The sequence below is a fragment of the Zonotrichia leucophrys genome, chromosome 4 (genome assembly GCF_028769735.1).
Source record: "Zonotrichia leucophrys gambelii isolate GWCS_2022_RI chromosome 4, RI_Zleu_2.0, whole genome shotgun sequence".
Lineage (NCBI taxonomy): Eukaryota > Metazoa > Chordata > Aves > Passeriformes > Passerellidae > Zonotrichia > Zonotrichia leucophrys.
In genome coordinates this window covers 54,336,992-54,354,811 of record NC_088173.1, presented here as the reverse complement: position 1 = coordinate 54,354,811, position 17,820 = coordinate 54,336,992, and the positions used below count along the sequence as shown (strand labels likewise).

The 17,820-nt window shown below is 38.2% G+C and overlaps 2 protein-coding genes across 6 annotated transcripts in view; both read right to left on the bottom strand.

The window, feature by feature from the left end:
• C4H4orf50 (chromosome 4 C4orf50 homolog) overlaps positions 1–5,488 on the bottom strand; it is an 86,974-nt gene extending 81,486 nt beyond the window's left edge. For 2 of the 3 annotated variants that reach the window (XM_064711760.1, XM_064711759.1), the window contains exons 1-3: positions 5,359–5,488; positions 2,537–2,688; positions 1,116–1,254 (exon numbers count right to left, since the gene is read on the bottom strand). In XM_064711760.1, the coding sequence (XP_064567830.1) occupies positions 1,116–1,254; positions 2,537–2,688; positions 5,359–5,436 (369 nt within the window). In that variant the 5' untranslated portion in view covers positions 5,437–5,488. Of the gene's footprint in view, positions 1–1,115; positions 1,255–1,613; positions 1,720–2,536; positions 2,689–5,358 lie in introns of those variants that run through there. The other variant, XM_064711761.1, reaches the window with a different exon arrangement.
• Positions 5,489–7,253: 1,765 nt separating this feature from the next.
• Positions 7,254–17,820, bottom strand: part of JAKMIP1 (janus kinase and microtubule interacting protein 1) — a 143,136-nt gene continuing 132,569 nt past the window's right edge. For 2 of the 3 annotated variants that reach the window (XM_064711764.1, XM_064711766.1), the window contains exons 21-23: positions 12,374–12,439; positions 9,621–9,665; positions 7,254–7,386 (exon numbers count right to left, since the gene is read on the bottom strand). In XM_064711764.1, the coding sequence (XP_064567834.1) occupies positions 7,354–7,386; positions 9,621–9,665; positions 12,374–12,439 (144 nt within the window). In that variant the 3' untranslated portion in view covers positions 7,254–7,353. Of the gene's footprint in view, positions 7,387–9,620; positions 9,697–12,373; positions 12,440–17,820 lie in introns of all 3 variants that reach the window. The other variant, XM_064711765.1, reaches the window with a different exon arrangement.

Genomic DNA, 17,820 nt, shown 5'->3' with positions numbered 1-17,820 from the left:
ACTGACAGTACTGTAGCATTGGGGTGTTACAGGGAGTGGAGCTGTGGTTCTGTTATAGAAAACAGGACACACACTTTCCAGAGCCCAGGAATTTTCCCACTGCTCTTCACTACAACTGTCACCTGCCAGCTCCTCTTATGAGACTGCTGAAAAAGGAGAAAGGAACAGATGCCTTTTGAAACACTTTGAGAAAGGCTTTGGTATTTTCCTTTGCACTATAGTGTGTTTGAACACAGAGACTTGGAGGTGAAAGATGCCAGTGAAAGGCGGGAGAGGTTTTCATGAGTCCAGTACTGCCCTTGCTTTGAGCAGAGTAAGGGCCACCAGAATCACAGGGACACAGCAGCAACTTTGAAGCAAGACTGAAGGCACAGAGACATGAAGGAATGACTTTGGTTTTTTTAAGGACTTCTTTAGATCAGTCATTTTGATCATCAGTACTTTCCTAGGACTGGTCAGAAGGAAAAGTCAGGTAGATGTGGACTAATATTTTGGTTTGTTAACTCTTGATGGGAATATATGTCTAAGCTTCCTGAGTCTTGAAAAGTACATTTCACTTTTAATTACAAAAGCAGAGACTATTCCTCATTCTTGTGAATCTTGCCACATAATACTGAAGTCCTGTTAGAGTACTCATCTTTGACCTAAAATGCTGATAAAATGAAAGGATATCTTATGACAAACAGAATTGAAAGACATTGTTTTACTGAAGCCTGTTCCTGAAAACCTTTCACTCATTCTCCATTTTCATGAATCCATCGAATGAGCAAACTAGGTAAAAATGACTGTTGTATGGGGCTAGAAAGAAAAAGTCTGACCTAAGGAATACACTGAGCAGGTCCTAGGGAGAAAGTAAGAAGGGGGAGCATAAATTTGATCAAGGGCCTGAACTAGAGAAGTAACAGCAGTGTTGTCAAAAACAACAGAGAAATAGAAAGCTGGGAGGAAAAAAAAAAAATCCAAAACTTCTTCTGATTTCTCTTTGGTTGTAGCAAAAGTGAAGAGCTGAGACCATTTATTGCTTTAAAACAGAGGTCACTGGAGATGAGCTTGACTTATAAATTACTATCACAAAGAGGAAATAAACAAGGTCATTTGAAACAAAATCCCCTCACCAAGTGGATCAGGTCCTCCTGAATGCTTTGCAGTTTCCCTTTAACGCGCAGATTGACATTTTCAACCTGGCCCAGCTTCACACAAAGTTGATCAATCCTCACAAGAAGTGTTTTGTGTGACAGCTCCAGCTCTCTCATCCTGTGATAGTGAGAATGAACATTTTTGCTAAGTAAATACGACAGCACAGTTCCAGATGGATAAGCAGTCACAAGCAATGCATCAATTTATCTTTTTTTTGCATTTTTTCCCCCAAAAAAATATTAACAAATTTTTGATCACTAATATAACAAATACTTAATTCTTAACACGTCTACTGGGGTTTACACATTAGGCTGGAGAGTGTCAAAATTGTTGAAGAGTACCTTTCTGCTGACTTAATAAGAATACCATAAGCAAACACAAGATTTACAAGATTTTTGTTCAATGGAGTTTACCATGCTATATGAAGTAACAACTCACCATAAAGACAACCACAACACTTCAGTCTCTGCACGTACCTGATCATAGGATTTTGGCAGGTTCACAGTCGGTGAAATTCAATTTTTATGCCAGTAAATGCTTCCCATCAAAGCTGACATTACGGGCAACCTACAAGTACCTCTGTTTTAGGGGCTGAAGTGAAAATATCTTACTTGTAACATGCCTTCAGTGGGTAATAAACCCTACAGTGCATAATTGTCTTTGTCCACAAAGATGGATTTTGACAAAATACAGGTTTGCTTTGCCTGTTGCTAGCCAAATGGTATGAAGTGTGATATAAAAATCTTTTTAAAAAGATTATTATTTTGGAAAAAGTCCCATTATTAAAATATTTCTGACAGAATTCCTTGATGACATCAAAGCAATTAAAAATTATACAAATAAATGTTTTAATGTCATTTATATTTCCTATTCTTTTTAACCTTTATATTCTTTAGAACAGTGCTGACTATCAAAGCCTTATTATTCTAGTCAAATGTATAATTAATGCATAATGGCACCTTCATCTACTGTAATGGTTTTATAATTGACACACTTAATTAGATGAAGCTTTCTGAAAAAAGGAACTTTTTTTACAACACAAAATTCCAAATTAAATCTTATTTTAAAAGGAAAGAAATATACTTGACAAACAGAATTTGCATCATACGAATATTTAAGAATGAAACCTCCTGAGAAATCTGCCTGGTTATTTGCAAAAATATGCTAGACCATGCTGTAAATCTTACTTAAATAATAATTCTTAAAAAATTATTATTGCATTTCTATTCTGACAGATATACAAAATACACATGAATCTTCTCCAACACACTAAAACCACAGAAAGACTTTCTTTCTGCTGGTTCTGCATGTATCATTTGACAACCAGTACACAGGGCAAAGTGAAGAGTACATTTGTCACATAACAATAAATTTTAATGCAAACCCCCCTTCCATTTACCTATTTCTCAGGATGGAATTTGACTCCACGCAGTCCTCCAGAACACCTTTCAGTTTTTCCCTTGACTTTTCCAGCTCTTTTATTCTGAGAGTCAAATTCTCTTCTCCAGCACTGTTTACTTTTTCATCAGGTGTGCCTGCATGTTCTAATTCCTGCAAAACCCAGGGAGTAGCAATTTTAACACTGAAATTCAGGATAGCAAATCCTTCATTACTGGGCATTCTAATACAGTAACAAAATTCTTGTTCTCTTTCAGATGAAGGATTCATGATGAAAAAGAGCCCAAATTAAGTTCTCAGTGTACTACAGTCCAAGCATGCAGTAACAGAGTCTAAGCCTCTGATGATCAAATGAACAGTGCTTCTTGATTCTGAATACATTTATTATTTATGAGAAGGTCTCATTTCATTAGCCTTATTAGCATGTGTGAAGGGAGTTGCCATTCACAACTCAAGGTCCCCATAAAAGATTCAGTTAGACTAATTAATAAAGGAATTAGTCATCAAAGTTTTGAAAAGAAAATAATTTTCTACTAAACATGGGAGTTCATAAACGGAGTGTGTTTACTTTGGATAAATATATTACATTATTATTGTTTTAAGACAGAAGACTAAAAAAGGATATTTCCTATTCAAAAGGCATTCTATAACTATTTCAGAGAAAACATTCTTTTTATTTAATTGGTATTTTGGAATTCTGCATGCAGTATTTTATTTGTATCTACTTCACTTCTGACACGTCATGAAACCATAGCTGAAAGAAACTTTCAAATTTGGACTTGAGAGGGCAAGCTAAGGTTGGTTCTTCTTTTCTGCCTCTCTTAGTCACAGATCTAAAAATTCTTCAGAAACTCACTTCAGTAAGATTAGTCTTAGAACTGTGTCCTGGTTTCTGCTGGGACAGAGATAATTTTCTCCCTAGAAGCTGGCACAGTGCTGTGTTTTGGATTTGGGATGAGAATGATGCTGATCACACTCTGATGTTTTGGCTGCTGCTCAGCAGTGCTCACCCTGTGTCAAGGACTCTTCAGTGGCTCCTGTCTGCCAGTGAGGAGCTGCACCAGGAGCTGGGGGGAGCACAGCTGGGACAGCTGGTCCAAACTGTGCAAAGGGATATTCCACACCACAGAGCTTCATTATACAAACTGAAGGGAATTACCCAGGGAGGGGCTGATTGCTGTCCAGGAACTGGGAGGCTGTTGGTCAGCAGGTGTATTACAAAGCACACTTGCTTGTCTTGAGTCCTGTTAAATTCTTCCTCTTTCTCATTATAATTACAATTATTAGCATCAGCATAATATTATAGCAATATTTTTTCTCAGTTATTAAATTGTTTCTCAACCCAAGAGATCTACCTTTTCTTTCTGATTCTCCTCCCCACCAGCGGAGGGACCAAGGCTGCAGGGTGCTGGCTGTCAGCTGGGTTAAACCTCAACCAGCTGCCACCTGTGAAATGCCTGTGAAATGATTAAATGATTTTGCTACATTTGTGTTGCTATGGAATTGGATCTGTTACTGGAATTCAACCAGATTTTGTTTATTACCAAGGAAATAATGCAATTACTGTTGGTTTTTTGCATTTTTTTGGCAGACAAATGCTGAATCTACAGTGCAAATAAGAACATAAAAGTAACTTTTTTATATTGATGAATAGAAAATGACACAAAATCAATGCAAAAGAATAAAAAACCAAGTTCTCTTATCAGCTCATGTTTTGATGTTTTGTTATGTGCTATTCACAGGTTCAGTCAACAAAGTTACATAGAGTAACTTTGGTCAATTGTATGAACTCACTGGCCTTGTGTCAGCTGCAAAAGGACGTAGAACTGAAACAACTCAGGCACCCCTCAGCCTCTTAAGAAGACATGATATTGAAAAGCTTCAAGTATGGATAGACATCAAAGAATAAATCCATGTGGACAACAAAGTTCACACTTTTTGTGATACCAAGTCCCATCTCTTCCCAGAGACCATGCACCCCTGAGACATGTTAACATAATTATGGCTTTCCCCTGGATGGTATCATTTCCCAAATGGAACAGTGTCTCCAATTTAGACTTCCTTGAGACATCAGTATTTTGTTTTTACTTGTTCTTTGTAAATTGAATAGACACCCTGTTCTGTGACAATGGTTATATCTGAACAGCACTGCAAAAGGCACATATAATAACACTGAACAGTGTTACTTTTCTCATTAATAATTTACAGTGAAAGCCAAATTAATATCATTTGCAACTCTAGCATAAAATCAGAAAAGCTGTTACAAGTGACACAAGCAATGAGAAAGTTACAGTTTCCTTCTTCACTTATACAGTTGGGACAGATGATTTGAAAGCTGTGTCACAAAAAGGGAAAATCAGGTCCAAATTCTGTGATTCAGTCCATCTTGTATGGAACTGAATCACAAATAATAGAATCACTAAGATTGGAAAAGATCTCTAACAGCACCAAGACCAACCACCAACACAGCAGTGCCAAGTCCAGCATTAAAGCATGTCCCCAAGTGCCACAGCCACACCTTTGAACATTTCCAGGGATGGTGATTCTACCACCTCCCTGGATAGCCTACTCCAAAGCCTGAACACCCTGTTAACACACTGTACCCATTCTCAGCTCTACAGTAAATACCAATATACAACAGACAGTAAGACTGTAATGATCTGTTTTCCCAAAGTACAAATCCTGCAGAAAAAAAACCCCATCATAAATGCAATGGAAAATGTCAATTTTCAATCAGCCAGTTTTCTTGAGAAAACTGTCACATGTAAATGACAATGTAATGACAAAACACATACCAAAGTAAGGAAATGAAACGGCTCATACCTTCTCTGCCTTTAAGAACACCTTCTCCTGTCCGTTCAGTGCGCTTATCGTGGCAGCCACGGGCTCTGACCATCCCATGTTTGTGCTTGTACTTCCTTATTCAAAACAGTGATGAGCAAATCTGTGTCTATGAGAAGTGTTTCTTGGTCAAGAGAATTCTTGTTCCTTCACTGGCACCAGGTTTGATTATCTAAGCTCTGTTGTGGTCCTTTGCTTTTGAGTCATGCCAGGACTCTCTCTTGCAGTGAAGGCCTTATTTTCCCACATTCTTTCATCACACTGCTAAAAACCATAACTAAAACATGAAAAATTTCTATTTGAAAAACACATTCCCTAAATGCTTGTTCCTTTTGAACAATATATTGTGAGCAACACATTCTTTTGGGGACTGAGATTGCAGACTTTTGCATTATCCTTGTTTCCAAGGTAAATTGTGCTTTCTACCAGGGTTATTCCAACCCTGACATCAGCCACAATTTCCTGCATGTGACTGAATTAATCTTGTGGAGTGTCTCAGCTCCTTCTGTAGGTAAATGCTCTTGTCCAGTGATTCTTTGTGCAGAGTACTTCTCTTCAGAGCCTGATAATTATCTGAGAAAACAGGCTGCTTCTGAGGCTGATGCCACCACCTTCAACAGCTTCCTCTGTCCTTCCTTAGTTGTTCATTGCCTTATGTTATTTTTGTCAGTCATAATTTCCACTTCATGTGATGTGTTATTTTTTTTTAATTTTTTTAATATTGTAACCAGCTACTTCGTGTTGGAGTTCAGTGTGTCCATGGAAGTAGATTTGTTTCATAAATATGATTTTTCAAGAAAACGTGATGGAGGAGAAAGTTATCTTCTAATATTGTGCTCTTAATGGTTGCATCTTGCCTCAACATTTCAGAAATAATTTAAATTATCTATTTAGTCATATTGCCTTTACAGTTCTGAAGCATTTATTTGCTTTTTCTTCTTTGAAAGAGTAATATTTTTTCATTTTCTAACCATTCTCTTAAAAGGTCTTTGCAACTTCCTTTTTTTCCAGTGTGTGCTTCACCCCAAATTTTTCTTGCATTTCAGGTGGTCAATGATTGTTTATCTACCTCTGCTGGTTGAAGTTGTGCCACTTTTGCTAATGATGATGTTTTTTTATTTCACCTGAGAGGATGCAATGATTTCCAAATATTCACATTCAACTATTTCTCTGCTTATCACATTTATCTACATGACCCTTTCTCCAAGTCCTTTCTTCTTGAAGAGATCACTGAGCACAGCACATCATGTATTCTCTTTTGCTGACCTGTCAGGCCACCATGGAATCTGTCATTTTCCCAGTGCTGTCTTTACAAGACATTGCATTTCTTTTCAATAAACATTCAAAAATCATATTTCCCCTACAGTTCTCACCAACTTTGAAGTTTTCATACTTCAGTCTACCATCTTGCCTTTCTCCAAAACACTTCCTTTCTGCACCTGTGGATTTCCAACTTAGGAGTTTAATATGAATTTGACCACTGCATTGTTGTAAATCTTTATTTGTTTCCAACTTTGAACAGTTTGCTTCCTTTCAGCTATTTACTATAGACAACTTATTGTCAAACACTTAGCTTTTTTAACATAGATATTAAAAAGGAGATCCTGTGTTTCTTGGGTGAAATGCAAACCACATTTGTTGAAAGCATGCAGTATGGAGACAAAGATCTCAGTACTGTAAGAAAACCATTTGGTAGATAACAGTTCACATAGCAGCCAGTAATTGCACTTGTATTTTTCTGCTGTTTGGTTGGTGGGAGAGTGTAAGTCCTGTTTGTAATTTTTTTCAGTGTTTATGATGTGCTGGTCTTTATTTGATTGTGAAATTATTCCAGCTTGAAGCCATATCTTTTAAAAAGTCTCTAATTTTAAGTTCAATTATTCTGCAGCTTCAAGTATTATGCAAACTGATTCATGAAAAAAAATGCACCAATTTAAAGCTGCTGGATAAATATTTTCCGTGTTTTTGCATGTGGACTCAGCTTTTCACTCCATAGCTTCTTTTAATAGCCTGTAAACAAAACAAAACCAAAATAGAAAACAAAAACAAGAAAGAAAAGAAAAAGTCTGCTGAGCTTTAGATAAAAAACATTACTTTAGTAATATGTGTTGGTATCAACACTAAATTCACAGACAGCTCAATACCTTTCTGAATGTTTTATATTACCTTTAGAATAACTGCAACCAAAATTACTACAAGTAAATCACCTGGTTTGCCTTGAAATAATTAACACCGTTGACAAGTCCAACTATAATTAAGTCTCTTAAAATTGGCTTTTTTGTGTTAGATTAACCAGAGACAGATTCATTTCTGGCAAGATGAATTAAAGAACATTGCCCTTCAAACCAGCACCACAATGTGATGTGCACTCCTAGAAATGTCAAAAGCTGAGTAGTTATGTGGCTGCACAGTCATTATCCCTGTGTTATCTCCTCAAAATGCTTGTCACCAAGCTTGAATTTAATTACTTGAGTGCTTACTGTTGACAGGAAGAGTAGTACATTATATCAGAATAATGCATTTTTTGAAGACTATAAAAATTTTCAATTTATTTTTTTTTTTCTCTTTTAATCTAAGAGGAATCCAGAATACTATCAGGTAATATCAGAATGGAAACCTATAAATCCCTTGAATGCATAGCATGACAAAATATTTTAAATGGAATTTTAAAAATGCTGGTGATTTCACTGTTTATTGAATGTTTATAAAGTATTTCTAGATTTGGCCAGTATATCTTTCAACATATTTAAAAACATATGTATTCATCCAGCTGTTAGCACCTCTTACTGGGACTGATATAAAAAATCTGGAGGAAATTCCAAAGGCAATAGTTTGATAACTCTTTTAACATTACTCTTTCCAACTTATCTTAACCAAAATAGCATCTGTCTTATCCAAAAATTCACTTCAGAATGTGGAAAGGTGAACAGTTTACTACAAGGCTTCACCTTTCTTCAAACACCTTTCTATAAGCATAAGCTCAATTTTTTACAAAATAAACAAAATTTCAAAAGCAATCCTGAAAATACTGAAAAATGTTTCAACTTTTCAACTTCTAATAATCAATAGAAAGCTCCTGCACTTTCAAGAGAACAATAATATCTGAGAATTGCATTCTACCCATCTGCATTTGTTACCATTTTATTGAAAAATTTATTGAAAAGTAAAAAGCGTATGCAGCAATGCTTGTGATGAAAGTCCAGAGCACGTTCAAAAGAGCATCAACAGAAAGATGATAATTGAACATACTGGACATGAATAAACCCTAGAAAAAGCCCATAATAATACAGGTCTGATTTCTCAAAAGTATTGAGATCTGGGCAGTAGAGAGTATTGTTTCATGCTAACAATATTGTTTCATGCTCATAATAGGGGCTTAGGGTAATAATTGTCATCATTCTTTTTCATCTACAGTACTGAATGCAGTTTCAAAGATGTTGATTAAACTCCCACTATAAGGAGATTCCTTAAAAATAATTCACAACAGATTACAAAGAAAAAAAAATCTTAGAAATTTAGTAAAGGTAAAAGCGTTGTGTACTATCAGGTTAAAACCAAAAAAAACCCCAAAATCCCAACAATGGTAACAAAACAAATACTGTATAATATTGAATAGCTTTAAAGCACTGGGCTGAAAGGACCAGGACACTGGGAAAGGACAGTGAGAGTGATGGCAATGTCTCAAGGGAGAGGCACAGAGGATTTTTATCCTCACCCTTTCCATGCTGTGTCATTCACATTGCAAGCCTCAAATCACCTCATAAAAGGGAAAATTTGCTATTATTTCCTAAGTTATTTCATGGCCTCAAGGATCTGGAGGAAGTGAAATCAACTCTTTATTTTGCATGGGTGGTTATGCTCACAGGGCTTCTTAGAAAGCAAAACTTGGGCCAAGTGATTCTTTGCCTCCTCTCCATCCAGCATGACAGAAGGCAGGAATCTACAGCATTAACTGAACTTTGAGACAAAATGTACCTGCTCTGCAAGAATGGAAAGCACTCACTGCAGCTATGGCACTCAGTATCTTTGAATACAAAATCATTTCTCATTGAAAAGCCAATCACTTTCTGCACAAATCTAGGAAGGAAGTATCCAAGTTGGACTTTATAGATGGCTCTTCCTCTCTGTGAAGGTGCAACCAGTATTCTCTTCCTCATGGTTTCAGGGTCTTACAAACAATCCCCAAAACATGGCAAAATCTAGGAGTCAAAAACTGAGTACAAAGAAATACAAAGAATACCAACCACACGTCTCGGCTCAGTTGTGTCATCAAGGCCACAGAATGAATGCTAGTGAAAAAAACAAAAAAAGGAACAAAAACTATAACATAAGATCAAAAGAAAATGAGGAAAAAAGAAAAGAAAGAAGATGTAAGATATGTAATATGAAATCCAGTGACATTACAGCAGTTAGTCTTACATCATTAATTGAGTTGATCTGAAAGAAAGACACAGTATACCAATCTTACTCTAAAAAACAGTAAAAAAAAATCAGTATTTGAGGGCAGTTTTACAATGGCAAAATCTGCGGATCTTTTAACTTCATATATATTAGGCTTGGTTTTGTGATTCACTTAAAGAAGTACTTATAATTACACACACTAAATCTTTCCTGAATCAAGGCTTACCAAGCCAAGGGCACAACCTAAATGCAACTGAACCAGCAGAGAATCAGCTTTGAGAAGAGCACAGCGTGTTTAAACAGCATTTGTTCCTAATATATCAACCCACAGATTAAAACTGAGATTTTTTATTATTCTTCTGTACAGGCTCTAGAAACAGGACAGTTTGCTGAAGAATTTATAGGGTAGAAATACTGTAATACTTATATTTTGATTTGACAGAATTTTACACAAAACTTAAAAACTGAATCCACTCCTAAAGGAAAATGAAAACTCATGCTCAGACACAGTAAGTGGTGCATCCCTTAGCTACCACCAGCTATAAATGTTGCTGTTCCTTCAAAAGCATAAGGATCTTCTTCCCACAAGAAATTATTGTGTTCAGCATCAGTAGCATGCAAGTGTCAGTCTGCACCCTTTAACACATTAAACCTTGAGAAGAACAATGAGGTAAAATGATACCATCCATTGCTTCCCCAACAACACAATCGTCCTTTGGGCCATCAGAATGGGATTTAATCCCAGGAAAAAAATAATTCAAATGTAATAGGGATAGAAGGAAGCCCTAAACCCATCCAGAAGCTGAAGGTCAATAGAAAGAGATGAAGCTTTTTTGAGGTCTCTTGCTAATGTAACATTAAAGCAAAGAGGATGTTAATCATTTTAACTCATTACCAGCTTTCTGCTAAGCTTGTGATTAAGCTCTTTCTTTTCCAATGCTTTTCCACATCCATCCGGCTGATGAACCGGCAGAGACAATGCTATTTTCCATTTCCAAAATTATCAGTCTGGCTAATGCTATACCTGCTCTGTAAACTCTAATGGCAATGCCTTAAAGGTCTGCATTTTGGCAAGAGCAACATCTAGAGATGTTTTATTTTTTAGAACAGGTGGATAAACATTAGTATTTGAAATAATTAATATGTACAAGTATTGTCTATCCCTCAACGTTTCTCTGCTTTGAGGAGTTAAGTGCAGCACCTTAGACATCACCGGCTGCTAGGCAGGAACAGCTTCAGGCACAGACATGGTCTGGGGCAGAAGAGGGCAAAGGCAGCAGAAGAGCCCTTTTAAGGGTGAAAAGAGCCCTTTTAAGGATGAATAGTGCCTGTGTTTCTCTGTCAGTGCCAACATGGAGCACTGCCCTCCCAACAGATGCAGACAGAGCAGCTCCAGCCACGTCATTGTGGGGGTGATGTAAAGCATTAATTAGCAACAGCAGCAGACAGCCCAGCTCCTGCAGGCTCCTCTGCTCTTCCACAAACCCAGACAGGTATCACAGTCTCAAAAGTGCAGGATAAGTACAGCAGAGCGGAGACAACTACTGTGGGAGCAGAAGGGGCTGAAGAAGATGCTGAGGGAATTGGAATAGTTGCTGGAAGTACAGCTGGGAGGACTGCCACATCCTGGAAGCAGATGAAGGGATGCTGGATCAGAGAAGGGTGAGGAAGAAACTTTTCCACACCCCTCTTTTATGCCAACCCCACTGACCCGTTTCAACTCCCTCCAGAGTCCTGCAACAGCTTTCCTTTTGTCCTTTTACCCATTCTCATCCCAAGAGAAAAAAAACAATGACTGAAGACTCCACTAAGGTCTCCATTCTGCCCAGAAGGTTTATGTAGGATTACATGCCCATAAATGCTGAAGAAATTGAACCTGGGACATGACTCTTGTTGGCATCTAGGCACTGGTTCAGCAAAGGTAACATAACTAAAACACTCTGCTGGGGCTGGAGAAAGATCCATTGCCAGTTCATGCTCTCTGCAGAGCAGCCTAAACTCCACAGACCTGGGAAAACCTGAGCCCACACTCCACAAACCTTGTGCCATCCCTTGCTTGGGAGTAACAGTGACACAAATTCATTTGCTGTCTGAAGGCTTGGTCAGAGCTTCTTTCAAAAAAAAAAAAAAATCAGATCCATTATATCAACCTTTTTCTATATTAAAACAAGAAATACTCCTTAATTGTAGTGTTTCGCAGGCGCTTCCCTAATTTTGTTTTATTTTTCAGTATTTGAAAGTTTTGCAAGGCAATGCTGCCAAATACGGCTGAGCTAACCAATTTTTTCAGAGAAAAAAAGAATCTTTGTTCTTTTTTGTTCTAAACCACAGCAAATCCTCCTTCTACTAGTCTAGAGTCTCCCCAGGCTCCTTGATTCCTTCCTGTAATTGACAGAAATCCTGGATAGGAAATAATTTTGAGCAGATTAGGGACAGAGCTGCATTTCATGCTGCAATGACTCAAACTCAAATTTTTATCTCATCTTAAAATAGATTTTGTGATATTAGATTAAGTACTATTAACAACAGTGCAACAGAGAAAAACAATTTTCTGTGGAAAAAAAAATTTGTTGGTACTGCCCAGATATAAATTTACCTTTTCCTCAATTTCTTTGAGTTGCCTCTTTTGAAGTTCTATTTTATCTTCTAGATCTCGAATTCTCTGGAACAGAAAAAGCAAAATAGACATTATTACACCTAATTTGAAAAGGATGTGAATAAAAAAGATGAGAAATAGGTTAAAAATAAAGATAACAAATGCCCATTATTACTGTAACACTTCCTTTACAGCTATAATAGGCATTTCCATGGCAGAATTTTCCACATTTCCATGAAACCATGGCAATTCAAACAAGCTGCCGGTTCAGAATGTCATGTTTATACCAGGAAGTCTACTCACCACCACTCATTATTCATAATTTTCACATATACACACAGACAATTCCATTTTGCATCAAAATTCTTTTTTTTTTTCCAACTGCTAGTTTTTCTGCTTACCTAGACAGTCAGCAGACACTATCACATCTCCTTTTAACCTTTAATTTTCTTTTCCTATGAAACATAACCATGCTTCTAGCATAGTCAGGCTATACCACAGGAAAGAGAATGCACAGATTTTCAGTTTACCACAAAGACACCATCCAGAGACTCAGCTCTGTCCTATTATCAGTCACCTCCCACCACAGCCAGATGGAATGCTTCCTTCACTGTAGCTCCCCATATTTTTAAGGATTTTTCTTGTTCAGTTTCACAAAGATTCTTCAAAAACATGACTGCTACTGGGTCTACTATCTTATTCTTTTCTGTATCACATATCTCCTTATTTCCTTTCTGTAAGTCACACTTCTTTTTTATTCTTTTTATTTTGATGTTGAGGGTCTTATACAATTTGGATGCATTTTATAACACTTTCAGTATAATGTACTTGTTACAGATAAAGTAGGTTATAAATAATTTTTTGTATAGGCAGACACCTGAAATATTCTACTAACAGTCACTGGTGATCAAGAAACAACTTCATACAATGAGATTTTTTTGGGGATTAACAACCCAGTCTCAGCCTGGCCTACACCAGCTAGGGGTGTTAACAGTTCCTGACCTTGGAAAGACAAATTATCATCTCCTCTAACGTGGATGGCATAGGTGAGTACAATTAATGCAGCTGCTGCTGCCTCACTCCCAAATTATTTCATGGCTCTCAAATTGATGTGAACAACAGTACCTCTTTCAAAACAACAGCCAGCCATCACTCACAAACCTGTGTGTATCAGCTGCTGCTGGTAGTTGTTACCTGCATTCAGCTCTAACACCTCAACCAGGGTAAATGCTCCACACTCATAGCCCAGGACAGCTGCAGCAAGGCAGCAGTGAGCCAGTGACCAAACTGCTTTGGAGAAACATGGAGTTTGGCCTGAAAATCACAAATCTAACCTGGAACTATTCCAAAAACGAGGTACACACAACCCTGAAGTTCACTTTTCCTAGGGCATGCTCCTGCACACAAATGTTGAAGACAAGCCATGAGAAAAAAAGCTTTGTTATCATTGCTCCTGTTTCAAAATTGAAGATTTAACTTAAATTCTGTTTTGAATATTATACATCATACTGCAGTGCTCAAAGATTTCCCCAGATAATGCTCAAACCAGCATGAGCCAGATTACCCTCAGGTGATATAAGTGAATGCACCTTTGCTGACAATCACAAATGCCCCAAGCACAGCTGTATTAATTCCACTTTTCCTCTATTCCATTTAAATTGATTTATAGCTCATCTACACCCTGTTCAAGGCAAGCCTATCTCCCAAGTGATCATCTTTACGTACTGCATGTAGCAGGAATGTTACAATACTGTGAAAAACCATGGGATGAGAACAGGCAGTTGGAATCAGCCCCAACATCTCTAATCCATCAGGTTAGACTCCTGTTTCTCTCCAACTCATTACAGTTATGCTGATTCCTGCTTCTAACCACATCCCAGACCTGACTGACAGAATTCAGTTCTCTGGGGGTTGCGCTCTGATGCTCTCAGATAAAATTTGACCACAGTGAGATAAGTGGAGAGAAGCAATTTTTTAAATTATCATTTCCATCTTCAAGATTTATCATCTGAAGATATTTTTCAATAACTCCTGAGACTCTACCTTTAGAAAAAAAAAAAAGAATATAAAGAAAAAAAATAATTTAAAGCCACCGAACATCTGGTGGCTTTCTCACCTCAGGGTTTAGAGCAAGTGTTCCTCTCTAAAAGAACAAGCTAATTAGGATAAAATGGCATTTTTAGGATTTGGGAATTCTGTTAATCAAGTAAAAATCGAGATGTTATTATTCCCTCATGAATTTTTCATCTTTTCAAGATTATAGCTATCCAGCTTTTTTCTCCAACTATTCAGAGCAGTTCTAAAAAAAGGGCTGAGGCTTCCATTTTCCAATTCCTTCCCATAATAACTGTTAAATTTTGGGAGATGGAAGATAGATAATAGTTTTAAGGTGCAAAAACATATACTTTCTTAAAAATCACTTAAAATACAAAGACAACCTACCAGCTGAAAGGGAATACACAAAGGACTGAATCTCTGAGCACTGAAAATCTACAAAAACCTCTCAAAACAACTAGATTGGTAACAGTAAGGCAGATTGTGCTGGTTTTGGCTGGGGTAGATTTAACTTTCTTCACAGTGGCTGCTATGGGGCTGTGTTTTGGATTTGTGCTGAACACAAGGTTGATAACATAGAGATGTTTTTGTTGTTGCGGAGCAGAGCTTACACAGAGCCAAGGTCTTCTCTTGGCTTTTTCACTCCACTCTGGCAGGGGAGTTGGAGGTGAATGGGGGGCTGGGAGCAGACACAGCCAGGACAGGTGACCCAAAGTGACAAATGGGATATTCCAAATGATGTGACATCACGCTCAGTATATAAAGTGGGAGGAAGAAGGTGGAAAGGGGAACATTTGGAATGGTGGTGTTTGTTGGCTCCAGTCCCTGTTACATGTCATGGTCCTTGCTCCTCTGGAGATGGATGAACACCTGCCTGCCCATGGGAAGTGGTGAATTGATGTCTTCTTTTGTTTGGCTTCTCTGTGCAGCTTTTGCTTTCCCTATCAAACTGTCTTTATCTCAACCCATGAGTTTTCTAGTTTGCACCTCCAATTCCTTCCTGATCCTGCTGGGGAGGGAGGGAGTGAGTGGCTGTGTGGGGCTTGGCTGCCAGAGGGGGTGAAAGCACAGGAGCTCTCTTTGGTGCCCAGTGCTCTGTTTGGTGGCCAGTGCGGGGCTGAATGGTTTGAGATAACAGCAGGTTTCATTGGGATGCACTAGATTGAATTTACAGCTCTCAGTGCTGTTCAGCCAGGGATCAGCAGGCTCCTGTTCCTGCCCTGGGGCTTGATTACCTGATTGTGTGTTAGAATCTACTGTTCAGTAGTGGCCACTTTGTGCTTTTCCTGCCTGCTGCAGTGCTGTACTGCTTATCACCTCACTGAATTGTGCCTGGGAAGGTTCTGATAACAGCCATGGCGCAGGGCCTGGGCTGGCAGGTGCCCAGGGCACTGCTGCTGCCCTGCACAGGGTGGGCATAGCAGCAGGGCAGCCACTGATGGGTATAAATGTGTGCTCAGAGCTGCTCCAGATTGGTGCTGAAGGCAGGTGAATGTTTAAACAGCTTGTATTCTTCTCATATGAGTGCAAATCATAGTGACAGAATACTTTTCCGCCAATGAGTAAAATTTTGTAACTAAGTTCTTTGCTGCAAAAAAGAAAGAGTCCAAATCTAGACAGGTCAAAATTGGTTTTAAAACACAACCTTGGGCTGGAACTGTTCATCAGGTACCAAAGCTTGGGGTTGTTTGCTCCTTGCTGTTTCCTTGCTTCCCCCTGGAGGATTATCCAGGAGGATGAAGTGGGTGTAGCTATTCCCATGAATATCCTCTGATTGCTCAGGGACAGACCTGGCAGATAACCAGCATAGTTCAGCTATTTATATATCCTCAAAAATATGATTTAATCATTTATTTCTATTTAACTATAGAGAAAGCCTTAGTATTTAACACATAAAAGAATAATTTTCTCTTGTTGTACCTATCTGCATTTACTGCATTATCTTGATCACAAAGATGGCAATTTGCAAAAACTACTTTAAAAAATACATGTATGATAAATGATCATAGCTGTAACAAAAAGGTATTTCCTAGAAGTAGCAAGATATGTTCATCAGTCAAAGGTTATATTTAATTACTGAGAAGGAAATTACACAAAAGTTAGAGATACCAATTAAGACCAAGGCAGGACTGTTTGAGATTCCGTATAAGCCTTTACATCTTTACCTACTGTTCCTTTAATTTGCAAGAATTACCAATCAAGAAGCTGTGGAATCTCAGATTTCAACACTTGATTAAATGCTTTAGTATATTCTGATTTGTTTATGTTTGCAAAAGTGTGACTAGGACAACAAATTATGCAGAACTATTTCATTGTTATCACGAAATTCTACATATTTTTATGCTTCAGTGTATAAATTGATGATCATTAAGTTGAGCTTTCCCTGCGATGTGGTATAGAGTGGTAACAATTGTGCTATAAAAGATGCATTCAGTTCTACCCATGACATGGCTTGCAGGAACCTTGCAAATCCAATATATATTCAACAGTGCAAAAAAAGTGTGAAGAAGCAACAAAATTGACTCTATTTTGCTCTCAGAACCTTGATAAGTCTCAGCTGAAAAGAAAGCCACAGGCTGTTCTTCATTTCATTTTTTAAAAAGAGAGGGATAGGAATTATTGATAGGCAGCCTGAGTCCAGCAGTGTTTGTGTTTCCTTTGGAGCCCCTAGCTTGGTCACAGTCAGAGCAAGGATTAGGGACAATGCAGAGCAGTGCTCTGCTGGGTTCCAGCAATTCCTGTTTTCCTGCAGCTAATAGCTGCCCCTCAGTCACAGGAGTGCACCTTTCTTGGGATTTTCACTTTCAGGATTCATGAGAACAACACTGTGTAGTCAAATCATTCAATGGAGTTACTGTAGGCAAACAAAGAGCCAAAGTCAGGCAAAACCAGGGCAATGAGAGTGCAACCATGCCAGAGAGGAGAGTAAACATAAGGGATGGACTCCTAACACTGTCCTCCTTGCCTGTATTCAAAACCAAAATGACAAAATAATGAATACATGTTTCTCATTGATTTTATTACAATAGTAAATAAAATCTCATCACAAAATAATATAGATGGTGCCTTTCTAAATATTCCCTGCATGCAGTTTCCCTGAGTTTTGAAAGAGGGCTGGACCAGCCCCTATTTCAGCATGGCAGGGACCTGCTCGATAAATAAATCATTCCTGCAGTAGCAGCGAGTTTGCTGCCTCTCCTGAGTGAGTGCTCCCAGGCAGGCAGGGTGCAGCCAGGGCTGAGCACTCCCTGTGCAGAGCTATCAGCAGATGGCTCTGCTGGCCAGGCTATGCTCAGCAGAGCTGCAGCTCTGCCAGGAGGGGGGCTCAGCTCACAGATCCACCTCACTGCCAGACAGGCACACAAAAAACTATGCTCAAGATGCCTTACTTA